The sequence below is a fragment of the Chrysemys picta genome, chromosome 2, assembly GCF_011386835.1.
Source record: "Chrysemys picta bellii isolate R12L10 chromosome 2, ASM1138683v2, whole genome shotgun sequence".
NCBI lineage: Eukaryota > Metazoa > Chordata > Testudines > Emydidae > Chrysemys > Chrysemys picta.
In genome coordinates, this window is record NC_088792.1 from 68,078,521 (window position 1) to 68,094,502 (window position 15,982).

The following is a 15,982-nucleotide window of genomic DNA, read 5'->3' on the forward strand; positions in this document are numbered from 1 at the left end:
CATCGGCTGCATCTTTATCGCAGGCACAATGATCCTACTGGCAGTATAGTCTATGGATTAACTAGCAGGTTCACTTCAGCAATACAGTCAGAATTATTTGTACCCAACAGGTCTCCTCATCTTGACAGAGATACACAAATGGTAAAATTGTGGAACGTACTTCCTGAACCTATTGCTGACTTGTCAGTCTTGAGATTTGTTTTGAGCCCAACTGAAGGATTTTTACAGCTACCGCAAACTAAGGAAGTAGAGCCAGATCTTTGGCTGCTGGGAGTCCCCATAGCTACACTGATTTCAGCAGAACTATGCCAGGATACACCAGCTAAGGATCTGGCCCCTGAAGCTTTAATATTAGAGTGGTGTGTGTGTGTATTTATACATATTTGCTAAGTTATTTCACTATTAGTGTTTTTAAGAATCTAATTGGTAATAGGAAAATTTCACAGCTTTCACCAATCCAGCACTTCCATTGAACATGAAAGACGAATGCTTACATGAACCCTTTATCCCGTCTGAGATGCAGTAACCAAAGACAACATGCTTGTCAGCTACTGCAGTAACATTCCAAAAGTAATATTAAAAAAAAAAAAATCTTGCTTATAGAAAAGAAGAAAGGAATCCAAGCATCAAAGTAATAGAAATATGCACCTTTGTGCTAATTTATCTTCATCTGATCCCACATCTACTACAGACCCCATCCTCTTTCCCCCTCAAAGCAACAAGTTGTATAACAGGACCTTTTTCCCCTTTGCACCCCCTTGTACAGAATATTTTCAGAAGTAAAAAATGCTTAGTTCAGAGCAAACACCTCCTCCCGCCACTGGTTTCAGTAGATCAGATTCTGTTGCAAATTAATAGGGCCCTGAAAATCTGCAGATATCCACAGACTATTTTTGTGGATCGGATGCAGATACAAATTTTGTATCTGTGCAGGACGCTACAAATTAATATATTTTAACTGAGGGTACGTCTTCACTACCCGCCGTATCGGCGGGTAGCAATCAATTTATCCAGATCGATCCCCGAACGCACTCACCGTCGACTCCAGAACTCCATCAGAGCGAGCGGCGGTAGCGCAGTCGACGGGGAAGCCACGGCCGTCGATCCTGCGCCGTGTGGACCCCAGGTAATTCGATCTTAGATACTTCGACTTCAGCTACGCTATTCACATAGCTGAAGTTGCGTATCTTAGATCGATTCCCCCCCTCACCCCCCCAGTGCAGACCAGCCCTGGCAGACTGTAGTGACTATAGCTCCATTCCTGCACATGCTTAGCTTTAAGAATGTGCATAGTCTCACTGGCTTCAAGTTGGACTTCTCCTGTGCGTAAAGCAGGATTGTGGCCCATATGGACTAGAAGTCACAAGGGGAGAATTCTCTCCCTTGTTCCAGAAGAGCAATAGTTTGAAGCATCAAAGAAAAGCAAGACTGACAGCTCAGGGGTGAGCTTCACCTGTGATCTCTCCCACAGCCCCTATACGTGACAGACCTCTACCTCAGTATTAAAAAACCCCAAATGTTCAAAAGTCATGAATCAGGCTCACACAAATCATGAAATTGGCTTTAAAATCCTAAGATTATGTAAAAATAATAGATTTGGTGTTTTTTATTTTCCTTCTGCTTTCTAAGTGTTTAGGGTGCATCAGGGTCACATTTTGAAGTGAAAGCCACAGTCACGAGGGCTAGAAATTTACTTTTTCTTTAAGACTGAAGGCTGAAATTATCACATATCCACTTGACTCTAGAAGCTGGGGCTTTAAAGGAAAAAACAAAGACAAAATCATCAGGGTGGGCAACATTGCTACCTGCAGTCTTCACAGAATGGAATTCAGTTTACCCCACTTTAGACTGGATCATAGGCTACAATACCCTGCATTTCTCATCATCCTGCCATAATTACAGTTTGAGCGATACTTTATACCTTCATGAGTGCACCCCTCAGATGACAGACTCCGTTATCTTCACATCTCCCTAGTGGAACCCTATGGTTCTACCACTCTCACCTGGATCCTGGAGTGACAGTCCCTGTTTCCAACCATGTTAACACAAGACACCCAACCGTAATTGGTACTTGCAAGAAGCTTTCCTCAGATCCTGTAACCAGGAGCTGAATGATTAAAGTGAGACTCTAAACAGCTCCTTCCAAACAGACAAATTGTCTATTCACCCAAGAGCAGAGAAAAGGGTTAAAGCTACAGCAACTCTGTATGCTTAGGTCTTATCTGGAACTCTTAGCTGCCTTTGACATTCCACTGGGCCTGCGTCCCAGGCTGACTGCTCTTTACGAACAGCCCGTGATCAGTGAAGCCCCCTCCATCTCTAAAGGAAGATTTTAAATATTTAGTGCTCCTTGTATCTTGGGACCTCAGCCTTGGTGAGCCAGGTGTGCAATTTTGCCTGGCCCCTGGAAGCAGCATTTTCCCAATTGATAGCTCAGCCACTATTCCCTTAACTCCCATGAAGTCTTATCTTGTCGCTGGCCGTTGTTTTGTTTCCTGCTTGCTCTTCCTAAGAGCTCCTTTTGGTTTAACTCCTCAAGACAGACTAAGCACTATCAAGCAGGTAAAGAGAAAGATCTTCCACTTTCTCCATGACAATATTGGACAATAAGACGTTCATGCCTTGAACATATTTTTCTAAGTCACTTTATTGTTTAAAATGTCAGCACACTTGATCAATGTATTTTTGTACCACTCATGAAATACTGCAAGAAACATACTGCATTGTACAGTATACACCTCTGCAACTCTAAATACTGCTTTCCCTCTGCCCCCAATGGGCAACATAAAAAAGACAAAACAAACCCGCCAAAACTATTTAAGGCAGTGACAGGAATTGGACCAATGCGGGTGTCCTTGTGATCATTTCACTTCCTCTCAGGATACCTTTTTCCCTCATAGCTAAGCAACTTGAAACTTGAGCATTCAGCCTAAGGCATATTTAGTAGGTCAAAGAAAACATGTGGTCTCTTTGCATCAATGCAAGTTTCTTAATTCCAATGCATAAGATACTTATTAGCATCGTAAGTTTTCCATTTAGAAGTGTAGGTGTTGTGCTGTAACTTGATAGGTGTACAAATATCTCAAAAATAGCCCTTCCCTCCCCAACCCAAATGGAATGTTAATAACTGACAGTTTAAATAAATAGCAAAAAATAACTGGCAACATCTAACTCCTATCTTGGTTCTAGCTCATATCACTGAAATAAATACAAAATAAATCATTGGTTTGTTGTGGCACTAAGGAAGCTTACTATATTTATAAAAATAAACCAGTGGAAGACAGTAATTTTTCTTATTCTGTCCCACGTAGATTACACTATATTGCTACAGCTGAGAAGGCTCATAACACGTCACACCTTTGTAGTCTACCTCTTTTTGACAGCTTCAGGAAAATTAATTGACACTTCTTTTCTTGTGCTTTTCAAACACAGATTTGCAAAGGAAAATAATGCCATATAACTGAAGTCACTGATTTAAAATTAAACAAGCTTTATATTATTAAAGAGAGAGTCACCAGAAAAAAAAAATTATATATAGCACAGAAGAAGGAAATGCAAGGCAGATAAAGGACTGGATTTTCATTTTAGAAAGTTTGTTATATGGCAAGTTTTTGTTTCATAATGGCAAAATAAGTTAATACAAAATAAGGGTTCGCACAACGAAAACCACTATTACTGCATAAACCTTTTCAACTGCTGCACAAAAAGGCTTAATTTCAATACCTAAAAATAGTTAAAACAGTTTGGATCATCAACAATCTTTTGAATATGAAAAAAAAAATGTTCCTTCTGTTCCATTAGAAACTGTCAGCGCCAAACACTGAATCAAAAATGTTACACAAAACTTGACACTAAGTTGCTTCATGGAAAATTCTGCCAGGCTTCTCTACAGCTCGTCATGCTTGTATGTGAACTCCCTGGCAGATATAAATCCATCACGGTCTTCATCTTCTTTATCAAATATGTCCTCAGCCAAAATATCATGATAGCTGTCATTTATTGGTGCTCCATGCTTTTCAAATTCCTTCTTCAAATATGTTTTCACCTGTTGGGAAAGATAGATTAATAGTTTTTAGAGCTGTCAAGCGATTAAAAAAAATTAATTGCGATTAATTACACTGTTAAATAATAATAGAATACCATTTATTTAAATATTTTGGATGTTTTCTACATTTTCAAATATACTGATTTCAATTACTACACAGAATACAAAGTGTACAGTGCTCACTTTTTTTATTACAAGTATTTACACTGTAACAAAAGAAACAGTATTTTCAATTCACCTAATACAAGTACAGTAGTGCGATCTCTTTATCATGAAAAGTTGAACTTACAAATGTAGAATTAGGTGTACAAAAAACCCTGTATTCAAAATAAAACCACGTAAAATTTTAGAACCTGCAAGTCCGTTCAGTTGTACTTCTTGTTCAGCCAACTGCTCAGACAAACAAGTTTGTTTACATTTGCAGGAGATAATGGTGCCCAATTCTTGTTTACAATGTCACCAAAAAGCGAGAACAGGCCTTCTTGTGGTACTGTTGTAGCCGGAGTCGCAAGATATTTACGTGCCAGATGTGCTAAAGATTCAGATGTCCCTTCATTCTTCGACCACCATTCCAGGGGACAGGCACCTATGCTGATGATGGGTTCTGCTTGATAACAATCCAAAGAAGTGTGGACCGACGCATGTTCATTTTCAATATCTGACTCGGACGCCACCAGCGGAAGGTTGATTTTCATTTTTGGTGGTTTGGGTTCTGTAGTTTCTGCATCAGAGTGTTGCTCTTCTAACACTTCTGAAATCATGTTCCACACCTCGCCCCGCTCAGATTTTAGAAGGCACTTCAGATTCTTAAACCTTGGGTTGAGTGCTGTAGCTATCTTTAGAAATCTCACATTGGTACCTTCTTTGCATTTTGTGAAATCTGCAGTGAAAGTGTTCATAAAATGAATAACCTGTGTTGGGTCATCATCCGAGACTGCTACAACATGAAATATATGGCAGAACGTGGGTAAAACAAAGCAGGGGACATACTATTCTCCCCCAAGGAGTTCAGTTACAAATTTAATTAACGCATTTTTTTTAATGAGTGTCATCAGCATGGAAGCATGTCCTCTGGAATGATGGCTAAAGCATGAAGGTGCATACGAATGTTTAGCATATCTGGCATATAAAGACCTTGCAATGCTGGCTACAAAAGTGCCATGCGAATGTACTGTTTTCACTTTAAGGTGACATTGTAAACAAGAAGCAGGCAGCATTATTTCCCATAAATGTAAACAAACTTGTTTGCCTTAGCAATTTGTAAGTTGCACTTTCATGACAAAAAGATTGCACTGCAGTACTTGTATGAGGTGAATTGAAAAATACTATTTCTTTTGTTTACAAATATTTGCACTGTAAAATAGATAAACAAAAATAATATACACTTTGATTTTAAATACAACACAGAATACAATATATATGAAAATGTAGAAAAACATCCAAAATATTTAATAAATTTCAATTTGTATTCTATTGTTTAACAGTGTGATTAAAACTGCGATTAATCGTGATTAAATTTTTTAATCGTGATTAATTTTTGAAAGGTTTCAGAGTAGCAGCCGTGTTAGTCTGTATCCGCAAAAAGAAGAACAGGAGGACTTGTGGCACCTTAGAGACTAACAAATTTATTAGAGCATAAGCTTTCGTGGACTACAGCCCACTTCTTCGGATGCATATAGAATGGAACATATATTGAGGAGATATATATACACACACATACAGAGAGCATAAACAGGTGGGAGTTGTCTTACCACCTCTGAGAGGCCAATTAATTAAGAGAGAAAAAAAAAAAAAAAAAAAACTTTTGAAGTGATAATCAAGCTTGATTATCACTTCAAAAGTTTTTTTTTTCTTAATTAATTGGCCTCTCAGAGGTGGTAAGACAACTCCCACCTGTTTATGCTCTCTGTATGTGTGTATATATATCTCCTCAATATATGTTCCATTCTATATGCATCCGAAGAAGTGGGCTGTAGTCCACGAAAGCTTATGCTCTAATAAATTTGTTAGTCTCTAAGGTGCCACAAGTCCATTAATTTTTGAGTTAATCGCGTGAGTTAACTATGATTAATCAACAGCCCTAATAGTTTTCATCATAAGACTTTATTAAAATTCAGTTAATGGAGAAGAGACAGGCCTAGGAAAAGCTATTATATTTGTTATGGGTGTACTAGACAATAAATATCTACCGCATATACTCGATCATAAGCCGGTTCGTTTATAAGCCGACTCTCCCCCCCCCCCCCCCCCCCAAGATGGATAAATAAAAATGGAAAATGTTTATAACCTGTTCATAAGACAACGCTATAATTCAGGGGTCAGCAAACTTTGACTCCCGGGCCATCAGGATAAGCCACTGGTGGGTCAAGATGGTTTGTTTACCTCGAGCGTCTGCAGGCATGGAGGTAAACCTAAGTAAACAAAGTGTCCCGGCACACCAGCTGCTTACCCCGACAGGCCGGGACAGCAACTGGTGGGGAAATTTTTTTTTTGGGGGGGGGGGGGGGGAGAAGGGAGAAGCTGGGAGTCAGGAGAGTAACCCCTGTGACCCACCCTTCACATGACCCCACCCCTAGCTCGGGACCCCACACTCTCCTCATCCCATCCCTTCCCACCTTATCTGGGGAGGATGTCTCTGGCCTGGCTAAAGCTGCTCCAGCAGGCTGGGCAGCGCGGCCACAGCCTGCTTCAGCGGGCCAGACCAGGCAGTGTGGCCACATGTTCCAGCGGGCTGGGCCAGGCAGCACGGCCACAGCGTGCTCCAGCAGGCTGGGCAGCGCAGCCCCAGCCTGCTCTAGGGGGCGGGGCCAAGCGGCACGGCTGCAGCCTGCCAGCCCTAGAGCTGCAGTTGCTTTGGAGGCTGGGGGGAGAGCAGCGTGGCCAGAAGTGGAGAGACTCTGGCCCCGCCTCTTCCCTTCTGGTTCTGCTGCCTTTCCTTGCGCCCTCTGTTGGGGGGAGGGACTGTATCCTCCCTCTCTACCCATTCATAAGCCGACCCCCTTCTCTGGTGCTTTCCTTTTTTACAAAAAGGATTCAGCTTATGAACGAGTATATACGGTACTTCCCATTGTCACTAAGGATATAAGCTCGTCTGATAGATTTCTGCAGCCTAACTCAGAAATGATAGCAAGGTCTTTGGTAGCTAAGACAATAAAAATAGTAGGTACAAGTCATCATAGCTTTAGGGTATATGCCAGAAAAGTGTGTCCTTTAAGTTTGGCTGTCTGTACTGTAAACTGAATATAACTAAAGAATGGAAATTTTTGGCTTCCAGTTATTTAGAGAGCAAAATAATTTCTCTAGCTCACAAATATCAGACGACAGTGTAAGATCCACTAACCCAAAAAAAAAAAAAAAAAAAAAAAAAAAAAAAAAAGTTAACCTCAGATCTTTGTCAACTTATTGGGTTGAGTTTCTAGACCAAAATGTATTTGGGAAACTGTCCATTACTAGCATTTATTGCGGGCACAGAAATCACTATATTAAAAAATTATTCTGACGCCAGAAAATCCCCACAATAAAAATCTTACCTATGAGACATGCATTTAAAAATTACTTAAACTCACTGCTGGAACATACAGTTATCTACTTGTACGAGTCTGCATAGGTAACATTGAATTATTCTGAGTGACAACTCAATCCTTATTCAGTTGTTTGAAGTTTATCTATCTTAAATCCGTAGAGTTCTAAACCATACTACCTTCTACTGAGATAGGAAGATATTATAAATTAGGTAATTACAGATGACTTACCCTACAATACCCAAGATTTGTTTAGGATTGAATTAACAGCAAGCCAATGGATCATATCTTCTGAGTTTTAAAATCTCTTTTATCCGCATCAGTACACTGCTTTGTAGCATTTGTTATGGTAAGTCAACAGCCATTAATATATCAATAATTTGCAAAGCTGGCTAACACAGTGCATTAGTGAACTGGATCAGTCTTTAAGCTCTAATTCCTGTCCTCGACTGAAAACAAAAAAGAGTTTAGTGGTCTCACCTAGCCCCCTAATGCAGGAATTCCCAAACTTTTTTCCCCTGAGGCCTACCTGTGCAGCTGCAGTAGGCATTGTGGCCCACTATTAACATGCATCCATCAGGGAGAAGGCACTGCAGGGCACGCGAGGCCCCTCGCCTCAGCAGGGACCAGGGCCAGTGAGAGGGCGAAAGGGCCAGGCAGATGCCACAGCCAGCCCCCGCCGACACCCTCCCCCTCAGCAGCCAGTCACCCACCCAGCACCCTAGGGGTCACACACTCGGACTGCCCGGGAAATGTGGCACTGGGCTCCTCTGGCCCTGGGTGGGGGCCATCCTCAGCTGCAACTCCACCAACCTATACAATTTTGGGGAGGCAGGGCAGCAACAACCCTCATGCCCCCGTCGCCCCCAAACTCCACCCATAGTGAACCACCCGGGACTGTGTTGGGGCCTACAGTTTGGGAATTCCTGCTCTAATGGATGTATTGGCTCATCACAGAAGCTATATCGTATAGCTGGTATACACTGGTATAATTCAATAGGAAGGAAACAAGTCTGAAATACCAGGAGAGATCCAGGACAGGATTGTTGGACATGCAGAAGCCTGCCTGGCTAGAGTTTTTGATTTTCAGTTTAAAATAAAATAAACCACCACTTAAATAGTTTTATGACCTATGTTTAAAGAATAAGTGTTGAAACCTGCAGTTCTTTCCACCATTAAGTTCTATATTAAAGCAGAGTCCCAATTAAAAAAGTGGCCAGCAGAGGACGAACAATGTTGAATGTGGCGTCCTTTCAGGAAGGTCACATGATGAAGTGCCATCGGATGTTGGTGTTACAGCAGTAAGATTTGAAATCCACGTTGTGGTACAAAAACCAGAAACTGACGAAGTTTAAAGTAGAACTTTTTAGAAGTTAAAAAGTTCTAAGTCACACAAATTAATATAAAAATTCTAAGTGGTGCAAACCACGCTTAGAATGGGCGACAGAAGGATGGATCACTTGATGATTACCTGTTCTGTTCATTCCCTCTGAAGCACCTGGCATTGGCCACTTTTGGAAGACAGGATACTGGGCTAGATGGATCTTTGGTCTGACCCAGTATGGCCGTTCTTATGTTATGTTAACCTAGGCCTTCATCCTGCACTTATGCGCATGAGCAGTCTCTATAGACTCAAGGCCCTTGCCTAGCACTAGCTAGATCAAGCCATAGTCCAATAGACCCTTTCTTGACAAATATCAATTTTTACTTCAACCTTTTATGAAAGGGAAGAGTTCCCTTTTGTTTACGTTATTTAATTCATTTAACTTTGTTGAGTAGTTAGTTAGCACACTCACCTCATCCTTGGATAGCTTCCAGTCATCATTAAGATCCATCTGTTGGAATGACTCATGAGATCTCGGTCCACTTCTAATTTCTAGAAGGTCAATGTTGAATATCAGCGTGCTCTCAGGTGGAATTTTTCCTACCAAAGATGTTAAACATTGAGACAAATTAAGTGTTACATTCAGTACCTTAGAAAGTCCAATATTTGGGCAAAGTCTCCTATTAATCCAGTTTCATTAAAGTTGTTTAGGATTGCTGGTGACTGAATTAGTAAGGATTACTGTATGTGTAGTAGAGTGCAGGTATGGATTTGACCCATTCAAACTGTAAGTGGCCTCTGATCCTGCTGAGAGTGAAACACATATGTTACTTTACACATGCATCCCATTGAAGACAGGTATGCATTTAAGTCAATCCACAAACATTAAGGGTTTTGGGAAGACAAGGTTCTTGGATCTGTCAGCCTCAGGCAGCAGAGCGAAGATCAGGAGGTAGTTTTGTAAAAGGTGGTCTCTGTACTGCCGCTATCTTGAATGGGGATCTAAATTAGGCTGGCTGCGGATGGCACCAAAGGGCCGCAGATATGGCAGCTGAGGATAGCCAGAGCCTAAGAAAGCTCTGGCCATGTTCCCTTTAGCAGCAGCAGAGATGGGAAGGGTATCACAGGACTGCTCTACACTGGGGTGATCCTCTCGCTGCTGGCTCTAGGCCCAGCCTTTTAAATAATGTTGTTGGTTAGTCTGATTGTACCTGTGTGCTCAGTGTACATGCACCAAGTGAATTACTTCATTTTAGATGCTTGAATAGGCTGCTGGTTTTCTGATGGTGACACAGAAAGCAGTCCACTTTTGGCTCAGAATGGTTGGAATTTTTAAATTTAAAATCACACACTGGCTTTACCAACATGTTGTTATCTTTTAGCATTTAGGTCCAGTCAGTAAGATCATTTAAATGATTAACGTTTGAGGCACACAGCTATCAGAAGCACATTTTCATCTTTAACACTCCACTTAATTTTGTGCCTGCTGTGCAAAGCCTACAGGCGTAGAATACACATCCTTGCTTTTGCTCCCCAGACAACAGCTCCCTGCCCCTAACAATATCCTCACAGCTCTGAAACAGCTTCCTCCATGCCATCTCTTCTACTACTTGCCTGATAGGGTGTGAATGATCTCCAGAAACCTCAGCTACTCTGACTAACAGTAAGAGAGATGCTAACAGCCTTTTAGCATGTGCAAGTGGGTACTGAATCTTGGGAATACAATTGAAGGGGGACAGTGAGTAGGTGGTTTCAGAGTAGCAGCCCTGTTAGTCTGTATCTGAAAAAAGAAGAACAGGAGTACTTGTGGCACCTTAGAGAGTGAGTGGGTGGTGATTCTTCATAGGGTTACAGGAAAGAGTGCAACTCATTCTCCAGGTGAGAGATCAAGGGCACCACCAAGGATGGAGGGCCTGGAGACAGCATGTGTGCATTGAAGAAAGCAGCATGAAGAAAGAAAATGAACCAGTTATTCCACATACCTGCCGAGTGTATTATTTGAAAAGAGCTGTAGGCAGGCACATACTTTACAAAGTTTTCTGAAGCAAAAACTATTTCTTATGGCAACTGTCAGGTTTGTTTAACTCTTCAGCAGGCCTTTAAATATACAAAACAAAGTCGCACTGCGTGTATTAACAATTCTTCCTTAGAAATCTGGGGGCTAGCTCGCCACTGCCTTATATCGTAATTATTTACACTTGTGCTAAATAAGTGTGCATAAAGTGGCACCAAGTGAAAATGGTAGCACTTGACATGCTTTTTGTGTAGTTATTTACACCTGGGCATGGTAGTAGAGAATTAGGCACCATGGGTGTCCTGGTGGAAAAAGACTAGCCAGGGTGCATTAATTTAAATTGCATACTAAAAGCTTGCTTTGCTTCTTGCATCATTTCTGGAAGACAAAAAACAGTGCTTCTAGAAAACTATAATTGAAAGTTTTATTTTAAGGAAAACTGTGTTTAGTTGCCCTCCATCTCTTGCTCCTCCAATTTTGCCAGAATACATACACACAGTATATGGAGCCAAGTATTCCCAATTCCTAAACTAGTTTTGTATTATGAGAAGGCATAATAGAAGAGCTAAATTTCCTCAGGAGAATATTTACTCCATCTGCATTAAAGGTCACACATTGCCTTAGATCCACATGACACAGGCAACCCCCATGATGCAAGTACTTAGCCCTATTAACTGTTCAAATAATAATATTTTTTTATAAATCACTTACTGTTGTAGCCCAACAGCTAGCTATCTCCAGTTTGGAGACTCTTGTCCCAAGGAGACATCTGGAAATTTTTACCATCTTGGAAAGTGAAAAATCACTGCTAAAGCTAGATAAAGTGATGCAGAGCCACATTACCACCATGAATTCTGATAAATCAATCCTACAACGAAGAGACAAGTCTTTACAATGGATATACATACTGCTGTGCTAGGGGCTGGTCAGTCACACCACCTTGTTGAAGTAGTGCAATAGCTGACTTCCATTCAGGGCAGGCTAAATGATGGAACAATTAAATGCCTCTTTGTTTAGCAATAGCTGAAACAATGGAAAACCCCTACCCAAATACAAGACCATATGCAAGCCTGGGAAATGGCTGGGATTTCCCAGTGGTCTAATAGAGGGGCAGAGGACTGATGTGATTCCAGGTGTGTATCAGCCCACGTGCCACAGAAGCATACTGAGAAGGCAGCAAGGAAGGCCAACAGCCAGACAGAGAAGAACTTGACATTGAGAAAGAGCTAAGGGAGAGAGTTTTTGGTTGAGTGCTGGTTGGAAAGAGGCTTGGAACTGTGAACAAAGAAACTTATCTACTGCTGCTTGATTCCTATTGTGTTCAAGAAAACAGGACTTTATGTACATTTTTTGTAAATAAGCAGGATTGCATCAAAGAAATGTCTGACTCCTATCAATTTCTCTTCCTAATGGAAACAACCTACAAGACCTCAAAAATCTGTTAACTACTTAGGACAAAAGAGGTAACAATACAGGTTTAGGAATGCGTTGAGCTTGAGGAGGATTTAAAAGTATTACCTTTCCCTTCTTTTCCGTAAGCAAGGGATGGAGGAATAGTTAGTTGCCGCTTTTCTCCCACACACATATCCTTCAAACCTTTGTCCCAGCCTTTAATGGCTTCCTTTATGCCAAGTGTAAACCACATAGGTTGACCATTGTTATGCTTGTGGCTGAAAAAAATGGAACAAAATATTTTAGTCCTTAAATTGTTTAGTATGTCCATGAAGATTAACCATTATACTAAGCTGAACAGACTCATACTGCAGAGTTACAGCACTGAACCCCTAAACAATAACTTTGCACCTCTTTAGTGACAGCAGACCTAGTCCTTGCACATCTAAAACATAGGAAAAAGCAGTGAAATTAAAAATAAAACCTCACCCTACACATGAAGATGTTGGTGCCTAGAGCCAGCACATTTTCTTTTTGTACTGGAAGCAGCAAACCTAATAATTTGTGTATCTGATCACTGTAGAAATGGAATCATATGCTTAAGAACACACAGCCATGGCTGCATTGATTAGTTGGTAGACAATAAAGCCTGAGATTTGTTTCTGAACCTTGATGGTAGATTGTAAAATATGTAGTATGTTTTAAATTGTTAACTGTGTTTGTCTTTTGAAATAACCATGTCAGGTAGAAACTCACAGCAGCCACTATGAACCAACAACACTACACAACTGATGTGTAAGTTTAGCACAGAGGAAATAAATGGATACAGGGAGACATTTTAGTTTAGCTAGGTAGAACGTAACCCCTCCCTTCCAAACTGAAATTTGGCTAGTATACCAGGGCAATAACTACTGTACAGCTTACCATAGGATTCCTAGGCACCAATCCAACGCTCCTAACCACGTGAGTAATCACACTCATATTTAACAACACGTTTAGAAAAAATTAAGTCAATACAATTGCACTGAATTCAATCCCACTGACTTCCATGGGACTTAACATGTGCTTAACTTTAAGTGCATGTTCAAATGCTTATTTAGATCTGAATGGGACACTTGCACATTTCAAATAAAGAACATGCTTAAGTACTTTGCTGAAATGCGGCCTTAGCAACTACAAGACTCAGGACCTCTACTTTAGGTATCATTCAGAAGTCACTGCTAGCAGCTCAGTACTGTTGTGTACTATGATGGAATATTATTAGTTGTAGTACTAATAGAAAAAAAGTGCCTCAAAAACCACTTTATGGAGCATTTAGGTATTCTACAAGGTCTCCCATCCAAGTAGTGACCAGGCCCAATCTTGTTTAGTTTAAATCTAAGCACTTCAGAGCTGTGCAGTTAAAATGTTTCTTAACCAGTATAGCTGGTTGAAAACATTGTGAAAATTTGTCACCATTTTCATTGATATTTTGTTTTTATCTGATTTTTCTGACCAGCTGTATTTACCAGATACTGAAAGAAGACACTTCAAAAATACAGAAATTAGTCATCACTGGACAATTTGTTAGAGAGAATGACAAACATAAATATAATTCCTTTACAAGAAGCATAAAAGACTATCTAAGAGATAATTGGTCAGAATTTACGACTTGGTGAGAGATTTTACTTAAGACTGATCTGTAAAGAAAGAACAAGTAGTCTGTACTAGTTGGACTCTTGTAGAAAGACGTATTTTGGACCTAGCCTGCAAATATTTAAGCATGTTCATTGCTCCGCATCGCCATAGCACCTGACTTTCATGTAAACTCAGTATCTGTAGTGAAGCTGACTTCATGGAATTTCTGGCTCTTCTCCCTTTTGGGGATAATGTCTGTTTAAAAATAGTAGATTTTTTTTTTTGGTTGATTTGTTTTAGGGAATTTGGGCGGGGAGGGAGAGGAGAGGAGAGGAGAAGAGTGATGTTTAGATAGAAGGTGTCAATGTTGCAATTATCACTTTTCCTGTAATGGAAATTACTTTTTAAAGTGAAAGGTTCTGTAGAGTTTCCTAGAGACAGATTCTGGATTGGCCCAATCTCCTCCGGAAACTTGTTTTATAATCAGATGTCCCTTTCTGCACATGAGAAGCCCCACTGAGCTACTCAAGAATATTTATGAGCATAAAGTTAATCATGTGTATATTTGCAAGATTGAGGCCAATATCTGAATTGTAAAACGTTGCTTAGGGCCCCCTATCCTTCAAGGGGCTCCATGAGGGTCTGTCTGTGTGGAGCAACTTGGATGTTTGGGTAGTTTTATTTTTGGGTCTTCATTGGAAGTGAGGGTGAGGAACACGGATCACATCCTTAAGACAAAATAATAAAAAAAAAAAACAAGTACATTCCATCAGTTATATTGCAAGAGAGGGAATTAATTAGGGACACTTCATTGTTAAAATGAATATATTGGGGTATGGATATATTGATGGGGTTTAGCTGTTTTACACATATATCCTAGGGCAATGGAGCTTAGACAATCACTATCTACACATCTAATCTCTTTTTACAGATCACCAAAATTGCCAACGAAAGCTTTAAGCCAGCACCTAGTGCTTTATCTTACATGCTTGAAAGAGTTACTTACGTGGAGTGAAACATTGAACCATCTTTTTCCAAGTAGCCTTCATAATGCACCAACATCATATCCCCCCATTTGGTTTTCCTCTGACAGAGGAATGGCTTCTGGAGCACCTCAATCTTCACTTCTGCTTCTGGGATAAGAGCCCCAGTCACACAGGTAACAACCACACAGAAAAGGGGAGCCCAAAATGCAACCCTCATCCTTGAGTCACAGCAAGGGCTATTTTCTCATAAAGAAAAAAAAATCTGGATGACGGCTGCGTAAAGGAGTTTTATACAGTTGGGAGCCTGGAGCAAGGACCCTCACCTCTCCTTCTCCTGGGTCAGTTACTTTCAGTGCCTTTCGCAGCCGCCTTAAAGTGCCCCCAATATTGTCAGCACAAGAGGATTCGGTCTTTACTTGCACACCGCTGCGGCCAGGCGCTGAGTTTTGCAGGGCACTTAAGGCAGGTTTCGCTGTAACTGAATCAGACTTCGGGCTCCCCAGGGGCTCCAGCCCCCTGCAGAGGTGGGTGGTGCTGGGGGAAGAGGAGGGAGCCACATCCACCCTCGGCTCATCCCTCCCTCCTGTCCTTCCCCAGCACCACGCAGACGTGGCAAACTCATCCCGAACCAGGCTCAAAACTTCAGCTAGCGGACCCCTGCCCACAGGAGCTGGGCTCCTCTCCCTCTGATTGGTTCTCCCTAGGGGGCGGGCCAGAAAATGTCGCCATCTATTGGGACGCAGATCTGTGTGTCTTCCCTCCCGCCCAACGGACAGCCGGCGCCGATCAACGCTCGCAGAAAGTCATTGGTGCTCCCGGAAGAGAACGTTCGTACACAGTCCGGCCTTGTTGGAATCCTTACACAATTGAATCGGCTCCCCTGCGCCTCCGATTGGGTGGCGCTGTTGCCGGAGCAGCATTCTTATTGGTTCCCGGAAGCCACCGGCTTTGGATGTTCCATCTGCTCCCTTCCCGACTCCGCGCACGCTAGTCACGTGGTGGCTATGCCGGGGGCGGCTTACACAGCCCGCCTCCTCGTGGGGCTGTGAGGCGGTACCTGGGGGATGCGGAAGCCTTTGGTTG

At 41.5% G+C, this 15,982-nt stretch overlaps 1 protein-coding gene across 2 annotated transcripts; it reads right to left on the reverse strand.

Annotated features, from left to right (window-relative positions):
* Positions 1-2,629: 2,629 nt before the first annotated feature.
* FKBP14 (FKBP prolyl isomerase 14) lies at positions 2,630-15,905 on the reverse strand. 2 transcript variants are annotated; one of them, XM_005297013.4, is made up of 4 exons: positions 14,920-15,905; positions 12,423-12,574; positions 9,363-9,490; positions 2,630-4,045 (listed from the first exon to the last, which is right to left on the reverse strand). In XM_005297013.4, exons 1-4 carry the CDS (start codon positions 15,114-15,116, stop codon positions 3,887-3,889), a joined length of 636 nt encoding a protein of 211 aa, XP_005297070.2. In that variant the 5' UTR covers positions 15,117-15,905; the 3' UTR covers positions 2,630-3,886. The 2 variants fall into 2 exon arrangements, with proteins under 2 accessions (XP_005297070.2, XP_042717821.2); XM_042861887.2 differs by lacking the exon at positions 2,630-4,045 and adding an exon at positions 4,217-4,925 and having other exon boundaries at positions 14,920-15,535.
* Between the last annotated feature and the right edge of the window lie 77 nt (positions 15,906-15,982).